The sequence below is a fragment of the Bubalus kerabau genome, chromosome 16 (assembly GCF_029407905.1).
Source record: "Bubalus kerabau isolate K-KA32 ecotype Philippines breed swamp buffalo chromosome 16, PCC_UOA_SB_1v2, whole genome shotgun sequence".
Taxonomy (NCBI): domain Eukaryota; kingdom Metazoa; phylum Chordata; class Mammalia; order Artiodactyla; family Bovidae; genus Bubalus; species Bubalus kerabau.
The window spans coordinates 7,107,033-7,116,813 of record NC_073639.1 but is presented as its reverse complement, the minus strand read 5'-3'; the positions used below and the strand labels follow the sequence as shown (position 1 = coordinate 7,116,813).

The 9,781-nt window shown below is 50.5% G+C and overlaps 1 protein-coding gene across 1 annotated transcript; it reads right to left on the bottom strand.

Moving 5' to 3' along the window:
• Positions 1-3,199: 3,199 nt before the first annotated feature.
• LOC129630295 (protocadherin-23-like) lies at positions 3,200-8,580 on the bottom strand. Its single transcript, XM_055550799.1, has 4 exons — positions 8,503-8,580; positions 8,247-8,286; positions 5,550-7,984; positions 3,200-3,324 (listed from the first exon to the last, which is right to left on the bottom strand). Exons 3-4 carry the CDS (start codon positions 7,618-7,620, stop codon positions 3,200-3,202), a joined length of 2,196 nt encoding a protein of 731 aa, XP_055406774.1. The 5' UTR covers positions 7,621-7,984; positions 8,247-8,286; positions 8,503-8,580.
• Between the last annotated feature and the right edge of the window lie 1,201 nt (positions 8,581-9,781).

Sequence of the window (9,781 nt, the reverse complement as noted above, 5' to 3'; positions counted from 1 at the left end):
CACAATGAGAAGCCCACCACAGCGAGAGAGGAGTCCTTGCTCACCATAACTAGAGGAAGCCCGTGTGCAGCAATCAAGACCCAGCATAGGCACAGATAAATAATAAAATAATAAATCAGGCTATCAAAGCAAAGCCGAAGCACACACAGCACATGCAGGAACTGTAACGTAAGGCCAGCAGAAGAGAGATAATCAGAGAAGATGACAGCCTGCAGGCAATCCAGACACATCCTGGAGATGGGCGCAAATGACCACTGGGGAAATCTCATATGCTTTCAGCACATGTGCACAGATAGGTCAGGTCCATTCACAAGAGCAGGAATAAGATAGTAATATACAGTAATAAGTTCTATGACCATCAAAGCTGGCACACAGGATGTACATACATAAACTTCTATGTAAGATAAGCGGTAAGAGTATGTAGTAAGGTGAGGGATAAACAAGGCAATTCAGACCATAAAATTCCAAAGGATCAATAATATATGCAGGAAATTAACTTTACAATAAAGTTAACAGACACACAAATAAAACATCAAGAAAGTAAAAACCTTGACTAGCTGTAACCCTGACTAGTAATTCTTTTTATTATGGTCTTCAATACAATTTAACAAAAATATTGATCTTCTAGTATATGTGATTGAGGACACGAGGAATTACAGGGACTCCAATGCAATTAAATTGCAACTGCACAAGGTAATCGCCATCCATCATCTTACTAACACAAGCAAACAACCGCAGTACCATAAGGAGCATCAAGAAAAGAGCTGGTCAGGACAAGGAAACGTTTCAAGGAAGGAGGTGGCATTTGAGATACACCTAAAATCTCTCCAGTGAAAAGGACAGGCGACAGAAGACGGAATGATGTGGACAGAACTAGGGTGGTGACAATGGGTTTAAGTGAAAGGACCAAAGTAAGAAACCCTGCAGCCCTTGGCAGCCAGTGTGGTCAGATTCAGGGAGAAATCAAAGATGAGAGGAAACATCTTCCTTTATAGAGTATCTTAATCCCAGCCTGGCACTAGGGCAGCCTCTTGAAAGAAGACCTCACACTGTTCCTAAGGACCACCTACCTCAGCATCCCCTGCCATCATCACCACACAGGCTTCAGGAGAGGGGCTGCAAGCCCTGGACACTCTGACTAAAGCTAATTAATAATCCTTCCCTTAAATCATTGCACCCCCAGCAGTGTTTTACATTCTCCACTTTTACCTCCACAGTACAGCTGAGACAAAACCAACATATTTGGGAAGAATTTACTAAAGGCTGATAGTGAAGTTGCTCAGTCGTGTCCGACTCTTTGTGACCCCATGGACTGTAGCCTACTACGCTCCTCTGTCCATGCGATTTTCCAGGCAAGAGTACTGGAATGGGTTGCCATAGGGATTGATAAAAGGGAAGAAACCCCCAAAGATATAATGAATCAGAAACAAGATAGAGGTTAGCCCCCTGAGCCCATAGAGCACAGTTGGCATCAGGCCTTCCCATCTCCACATCTTTCCAGATGGTAGATACTGTGTTTAATGACCAGGCACCCCTCAGAGTCAGGCTCCTCAGAGTCAGCCCAGGATAGCAAACACATGAGCACAGCCTGCGCTGTCTCCCATGCCCCACTGTGGCATCTGCTTTTTACCTAATCAACTAATTAGTCAATTATGAGACCTGATCTTGCTCTTCACCCTTATAATTCTCAACAATGAAAACCACAGCCACTCCAACAAACAGCAAAACACATACCCCACACACATACCAAATGCATTAACACAATCATAGAAAGGATCCATTAAAAAATATAGGAAGTGTTTAAAAGGAGCTGATTAGTGAAGACAGGGGTGGGGGGGAGTGAGAAAGAAAGAAAGAGTCGAAGGAAAATGACCTTGGTTTGTGAAGTGGTCGATTTTGAAAAGTCAAAAATACATCCAGGCAGAGATACATAGCAGGTAAAGAAATGAGGTGTCTGTGTGTGTGTGTGTTGCTCAGTCATGTCTCTTTGGGAACCCATGGTCTGTCCATGGAATTCTCTAGGCAAGAATACTGGAGTGGGTTGCCATTCCCTTCTCCCAGAGATTTTCCCAACCCAGGGACTGGCTTGAACTGGGGTCTCCTGCATTGCAGGCAGATTCTTTACCATCTGAGCTACAGTTAATAAAGGAGGTTAACCCTAGAGATGCTGAAAAAAAGAAAAGAAGTTGCAGTTCTGGGAATGTTTAAGTAGAAAGCATAAAAAAAGAGGCAAGGGAGAGGAAGAAAAAAACCTTTGGGAATGCCCCTATCATACGGAGTAGGGGACACAAGAGGAAAAGAGGAATTGACAAGACGGAGACCCAAAGGATGCGAATGAGACAGAAGGTGACACTCAAGAAAGAGGAAGTGGGCAGCTTTAGAGAAAGAGGCAGGTTAAACTAAGCAAGCCCACTGGATAGAAAGGAGAGAACACAGCTGCTTTTGGAGTGGCAGAATTTAGCACAGCGGTAGGGGAGGTCAGAACCTGGGCGAGAGTGATCAGCAAGAAGGGGTGGAGCATATGCCTTCACTTGGAGGAAGAAAGGAGATGGGATAGGAAGGAATTAGGACTCTACACTTGGCTGGTACCGAGAACCCGCCCATTATAGTCACCGCTGCCTCTCCAGCACCAAGACCTATTCTTGGAAGAGGTACCCAAGAAATACTGTTCATGGAATGTTGCCTATTCAGTGAATGCTGTTGTTTGATTAAGAAAATGAATTAGTCAATGAATACAATACTAATATTTGAGGAAGGACAAGAGAATAATCTTGCTATGGCACTCGTGTGATTCAGGTATGAAGGCTGCAGTTACATTCTCTGAAGATCTAGTTGCAAGATAAAAGCTGCTGATGCAGTTCTCATCTGTTGGATTTAGTGTGGGGCAGAGAGTGTCAGTCCCACCAGTGAGAGAGGCTGAAGTCAGTCTCTTTAACAGTCATCTGAAGAAAAAGGGAGTCTTTCAGTACTGGACATTAGAACTCAGAGGAAAACACCAGGACAACTGCAGAATAGAAATCCCTCCCTGTCATGAGCATGAAAGCATGAAGACATGCTGAAAGGAGATCCTGGGGGCAGGGCTTAGGAGGGCAGGTTGTCAAGAAGGGGCTCTCCATGTGGAGGGCAGTGGAGAGCAAGGAACTGAAAACCCAGATGAGTGCCCTCAGGGCTGGGAAAACCCTTTCAGGCTAGAGGACACCTAACTCAGGCTACTGGTTCTTGTCCTGTGTATTAAATCTGTTTGTTCTGGCCCACACTTAAAGGTTTTGGAAAGTTCCTGTCTGGGTCTGAGACTACGGAAGGATTCAGCCAGCACTGGTGACCCTAAATGGCAGTAAGAGCAGAAAAAGCCCAGGGATTAGTGCTCCAGACTAACCACCAAGACATCTTGAAGGTTCTGAGTTTATTTTATTAGGTGACATGGTATTCCCTTACAGGGAATCCAAGAAAGGCATTTTTTTTTCTCCTGTTGCTGCTCATTGTGTTTTTTCTTTGATTCTGACCAAGGAGAGCTGAACAATTCTGACATCTAGAGGGAGAGAACTGTAGAGGACAGCAGAAAGGTTTGGTTAGAAGCACCGAGACTATGTAATTAAACAAAGCCCCAGGACAGAGGAGAGGCCACGGGATCCAGAGAGCTGGGAAGGCTTGTTTTTACAATGCAATACAAAGAAACATCAAGAGCAAAGAGATGGCGAGCAAACAGAGCTCAGGTGAGAAGCTGAGGGGACAGAGTCAGCCAGAGAGCTGATGCAGCGCAGAAAGTTCACACAGCTGCTGCGGCGAGGCCGCCAGAGGGCTGCGGAAAAGCCTCTGCAATCTACATGGCCTGGACTGTTGGAATTTCTAGAAACTCTAATCAGCACCATTTAATACTATCAATACCTAGAGCAATACTTGGTAACCTGAAGCTTTTGTTTTTTTGATTGAAGATGCAATCTTACACTTGAGCCAAGTTCAGTTCACCATAATGGATCCATATCCACATATCAAGTCATAATAATGGGATAAACTCACACCTCATGGCACAGTCATCTCACAATTTTAAAAAGATTCTAGTCAAAGGAATTACAATTAATTGTAATTAATTAATTACACCCTGCTTATTTTCCTTCAAATAGAGTCAAGTTGTATTGTTTTGTACCAAGACCTTTAAGCTCTTTCAGATGAAAGAAATCTTAAAAATTATCTAGTCCAACCTCTCAACTCTAAGGACCTCAGATTTTGACATCTGTGGCAGACCCTACCAGTCCCCACCAGCAGCCTTGTGGCCCTCTCCATTTCTCAGCCACCTTTGCGGTACACCATATAGCTAAGCTCTGACCAGCCGGACACTGATGAACCTAAGCTAAGTCACCCCCAGACCTGGCCCTACCTTGGATGGAGAAGGACCAGCCAACCCTCATCCTATCAGACTCTGCTTGAGATGTAAATAAACTTCCATCGGCATTCACAGATCTATCTCTTTCAGCAGCAAGCATTAATTGATTTTCAAGCCTTCTTTTAATTACCTAGCAACTAATGAGTTGCCAATCATGCCAGAGAAAGTGGTAGAGATTATTATCTATACCACTTATCTAAGATACAAAGGATTAAAAAAAGACAGCAAACCAGTCAAGTAACTCATGTTTAAAATATAGTGGCATCTTAAATTATCTAAAGGTTATTGAGACATGACTTATAAGGCTTTAGCCTCACCCCCTAAGAACCAAGAAATAAGCTACAGAGGTCTTAAAACAACCCAGCCTGAGAGCTAAATGGCACTTTACAGCTTTGATCACTAGTTAGCCTCTCAGGCTCCAGTTATTCACTCAGATCATCTTGATGTAAATAAAACAGTCTTGGAAATCCAGTTTGTTATCTCACATCAGATAGCTTCAGATAACTACTAGGAAATTGGAAGCCATAAGAATTACTGCTAGAAGGGTGCATATTACAACATTCTGAGATCCATTTGTAAAGGATATCACCCATTTTATAAAGGATGATTGAAACTTGCCCCTCCTCAGAGTCTTGAAGACATCATTGGAGGTCTGGTAAAATTGGTAAAAATGACTTGGTATCCTCAATTAGTTCTTCTAAGTTCCCAAAGAAGGTAGGACAATGTGTAATAAGTCTCTGTAAATGGTTAGTCAAAAGAGTTTCAGTGTTTAAGGCCACACACTTGCTTATTTGAAAAACTGACATGTGAGGGCCACCTTACTCCCCCAGTGTGCACGTGATGATGTTCAAATACGCAAGACACTGCCATCTGCACACTGTTCAGAAGCAAAACTGAGAATCAGTGGCTCCTTCCAAACCAATGTGGGTGCTCAGATCCAGACAGAGGGAAATCAGAATTCCATGGGCAAAATCAAGATCCAAAGATCATGTGAAGCAGAAAAGATCTTAAGTGACCATTCAGTTCAAGCCCCAGCAGAAGGGCTAGATGCCGGGAGGGCACCCATTCATCTCCCTGCAGGGCAGGAACCAGACCCCATGTCCTCTGCTTTCTGAGCTCGAGTATAACTATCCACATCATACACAAAAAAAATCCTTTCTGAACTTACATCTTCTCCATCCCTTCCCAGGCCTCCCCTTGATCCGCAGGCCTGATGTGCTCACCTGCAGAAAGCAGTGCCCAACTGGGGCGTGCTCCGGAAGCGTGGCGTTGTACACCTGTTTCAGGAAAACGGGCTCGTTGTCATTCACGTCGTCCACGGCGATGCTCACCAGGCAAGTGGCCGAGAGCGGGGGCTCTCCGAGGTCGTGGGCCACCACTCTCAGTTCTATGGCCTCCTGGGCCTCTCGGTCCAGGCTCCGGGTGGTGCTGATCACACCACTCTCGGGATCAATGCTGAAGGATGGTCCGCACTCAGCAGGGGGCCTCGGAGTCTCTGGGTTACAGAGAGCGGGGAGAGGGAGCAGCGCGTAGCGCAGCCTGGCATGGTCCGTGCCAGGCTCATCTGCATCGGAGGCGCTGACGCACAAGACCATGGTGCCAGGAGCCCCGGCCTCAGACACCGAGGCCCAGTAATGCTCCTGGCTGAAGACAGGTGGCTGATCATTGAGGTCAGCAACCCGGAGCAGCAGCGTCTCCTCGGTGCTCAGCGGCGGGGATCCCGCATCTGTGGCCACCAGTCGCAAATCATACAGGTCTCGGCTCTCCCTATCTAGGGGCCCCTCGACGCAAAGGAAAAATACTCCTGGGGAGCCTCCGGACCGCAGCACAAAGGCTCCCTCACCGCCCTCCAAGGTCAGAGAGACGCTCCCGACTCCGAGGCCTCTATCGAGCTCCCCGGCGGCTTCCCCTTCCTTCTCTGGATCACCTTCCGCGTCTGACACCGAGACCCGAGCCACATAGTCGCCGACTCGAGCGCCCTCGAAGACGCTCGCGGCCCCTCCTTCGGTGAGGAAGAGTAGATGAATGGCGGGCGGGTTGTCATTCACGTCCAGCACCGCGATGGACACGCGCACGGTGGCGACCTCGGGCTCAGCGCCTCCGTCACGGGCCTCCACCACCAGCTGGTGCCAGGCCTGCGCCTCGCGGTCCAGCGGCCTGTGCACCCGCACCACCCCGCTCAGCTCCTCCACCACGAAGTAGGCCGCGTCGTCCAGCGTCCCGCCGCTACCTCCGGCCCCGGGAGCCTGCCGGGAGCGGATGCTGTAGCGTACGTGGCCGTTGGGCCCCAGGTCACGGTCGGTGGCGCGCACGCGACAGACCTCGGTGCCGGGCCGAGCGTCCTCGCGAACCGCAGCACGGTACTCGCTCTCCTCAAAGACTGGAGGATTGTCGTTCTCATCCAGCACTCGCAGTTCCACTCGCAGGCGGCCGGTGCGCCGCGGGAGACCGCCGTCCCAAGCCTCGATCTGCAGCTCGTGTGCCGCCACCGCCTCTCGGTCCAAGCGCCGAAGCAGCACCACGTCTAGGGGCTCAAGGGGCGACGAGGACGGCAGCGAAGGTGGCGACCCCGGGGCCCCGTAGCGCAACTGGAAAAAAGGTCCGGCGGGGTCCTCAGGCAGGTTGGAAGGTTGCACCAGGGTGTAGCCCTGTATGCTGAAAAGCCCAGCGTCCGGGTCTCGGGCGCCTGGCAGGCGGAAGGCGGTACCTGGTGGGCTGAGCTCGGAGACATTGAGTTGCAGGGAGTCCAGAGGAAAGCGGGGCGAGTGGTCGTTCACGTCGTTGACTTGAATCTCCACCTGCACCACCGCTCCCAGCAGCGTGGCGGCCACGAAGCTATAGTGGTCGCGCCGCTCGCGGTCCAGGCGCCGCGCCGTGCGGATAATGCCTGTGTCCGGGTGCACTTGGAAGTCATCCAGCAGCGGAGAGTCATCAGAATCCTCCGACAGAAAGAAGCCGCCCTTCTCCTGCTGCTGCTGCGTGGCCGGCAGCCCCGCACGGATGTCGCCGACCAGAGTGTCCGGAGGAAGGCCCTCGTCCACGGAAAGGCTGAGGTTGAACACCTGGGCAGACGAGCCCGAGGCCGCCCACAGCCACGCGTGCACGCAGAGCCCGAGCAGGACGCGCTGCGCCCCGGCGCCACCGCCCTGCCGCCCGCGGGGTGACCCTCCGCTTCCAGGGAGCAGGAGGCGCTTCCAGGCTGGACGCCCTTCACCCATCCTCCGCCCTGAAGGGCTCATGTCTCCGCCAGCTCCTTGGGAAGGCTCCCTGGTAACTGCTAGCTTGTGGCGGAGTGGCAGAAAAATCCAGGAGCCTCTTCGGTATCTGAGCCAAAGAAGAAAAGACTTTGTTTGGCAAACAAACCGACAGACGCAGGAGTTCCCGTGGTTACATCTGCAACTGGTGAAGACGTCCTTCTCCCGCAGCTCGCGCAGACAGGCCGGGGGAGCTCGAGCCGCTTCCACCGCTGTCAGCCACCTTTTGAGCCCCTGGAACTCTTTACACTAGTCTCATCTCCTTTTCTCTCTCTTTATTCCTTTGACATCTGTTCCTTGTTCGGCTCGGCTGGTTGTTTCCCCCTGGTAAAGTCAGGTGCATTATTTCCTTTGCCAAAAAGGATGAAATTATTCAAAGCGCGCACATACGGAGAAGCTGGGGGTCGGGCCGGGGAAGAGGGTAAGGTAAGGGCGGGAGGGCGCGGGGCCGGAGCGGGAGGGAGGGAGGGAGAGGCGGATCCGACTGCGGCGCAGTCAGCGGCTCCGGGGCGGCCGCGCCCGCCGCGTCTCGGGGCGCCGGGGACCGCGCGCCTCCCGCCGGTTCTCTTCCGCGCGCCGTGACGCGGCCACACACTCGGGCGAACTCCCACCTGCGAGGCGCAGCTGCAGCTGGGCACGTTCCTGGTCAGGCTGGGGGCGGAGGAGAGGAGAGCAAACGTGAGAGGAGCCGGAGATGGGGACCATGGGGCGCGTGGGGATCGCGCAGGCTGGGCTGGGCGTGAAAGTGGCTAGGGGTGGGGAAGGTGAGGGGACAGCCCTCCCCGCTCCATCCCTGAGACTGGCTCTGCAGCGGGCCCGACGCTGGGGAGCTCCTGCCGAGCGGAGAGGGCGGAGGGTTATCATTACACTGGAGAGCCAAACTTGTGTTCTCCATGTGGCGAGGAAGACTCGTCCCCAGCGGAAGGACAGATGGAGTCAAAGGCCGATGCACAGCTGGGGCCGGAATGACTGCAAAGGGGGAGAAGGCGGAACTTGGAAAAACCTTCGAGAAACCCTGAGAAATCTGTGGCACACATGGTGCAAACCAAGCTTTATTATGCCGCGCTACCACTCGGCGAGACGTGTGAGCGACTTATCACTCCCCTCTGCTACCGGCAATGACGACAATAGATTCGGCTTGCGAGCACTTTTTATGCATTCAGCGCCATCACAACACTTCCAGGATGGTTTACGATGCTGATTTATGGGCAGAAAGACGGGGTAGCCGAGGCCATCACCTTCCCAAGCTCCACGAGCAGGGAAGTTTGCAGGCGAAGCAACTACTGATACCACTCTCAAAATAGCTTGTGTCTGAGCCGGAGATTATCAATGAATCGCGAGTTTCCCTTCAATTATCCGTAATAGTAGGATAAATTGCCTCTCTTAAAAAAATGCCCGAGGAAAGACTCTGCCCTCTTAAGGATGGCTTGTCATATTTAGCAAATGGTTTCTGCAATTTTGCATTTAGACCAGAGGAAAGGCTTAATTTCCTAGATACTGTTGCTCTCCTTTGTTGTTGTTTAGTCCCTAAGTCCTGTCTGACTCTTGAGACCCGATGGACTGTAGCGCGCCAGGCTCCTCTATCCATGGGATTTCCCAGGAAATAATCCTGGAGTGGGTTGCCATTTCCTTCTCCAGATCTTCTGACCGAGGGATTGAACCCACATCTCCTGCATTGGTAGGTGGATTCGTTATCACTGAGCCATCAGGGAAGACATTTAAGGAGCACCAAAAGCCCTGAGTAGCAGTCCCTTACAGCAAGATGTCTTTTTAATATATATATAATTGCTAATCTACAGCCATACCATCATCCCTATGGCTGATAAAATAACAATAAATGTATTTTATAGCAGACACTTTCATATGTATGGAGACATTATTGAAACAAATGCAGTGTCTCTAAACCAATGTATCTCTTTTCCATTGAGATTTGTTAGCAGTCTTTAGTCTCCTTTAACCTCAGCCTCTGAAATCTCACCCTCGCTAGGCCCCCTGTCCCTTTGTAAGTGATCCTCAAGCAAGCATCCAGACTGATAATTTTAAAACTAACTCAAATCATGTTATGCACACCCCCAACCCCACCCTCCCCTCTTAGAACCTGTCAGTATATTTCCATTATACTTGAATTTTAATTCAGACTCCCTTC

What these genes read in the sequence shown, in the direction of transcription:
- LOC129630295 (XM_055550799.1), bottom strand. Translation starts at nt 7,620, where the DNA reads ATGAGCCCTTCAGGGCGGAGGATGGGTGAAGGGCGTCCAGCCTGGAAG. An exon ending in TGGGAAGGGATGGAGAAGAT is followed by an intron (nt 3,325 to 5,549) that starts GTAAGTTCAGAA and finishes ACTGCCATTTAG; the next exon opens with GGTCACCAGTGCTGGCTGAA.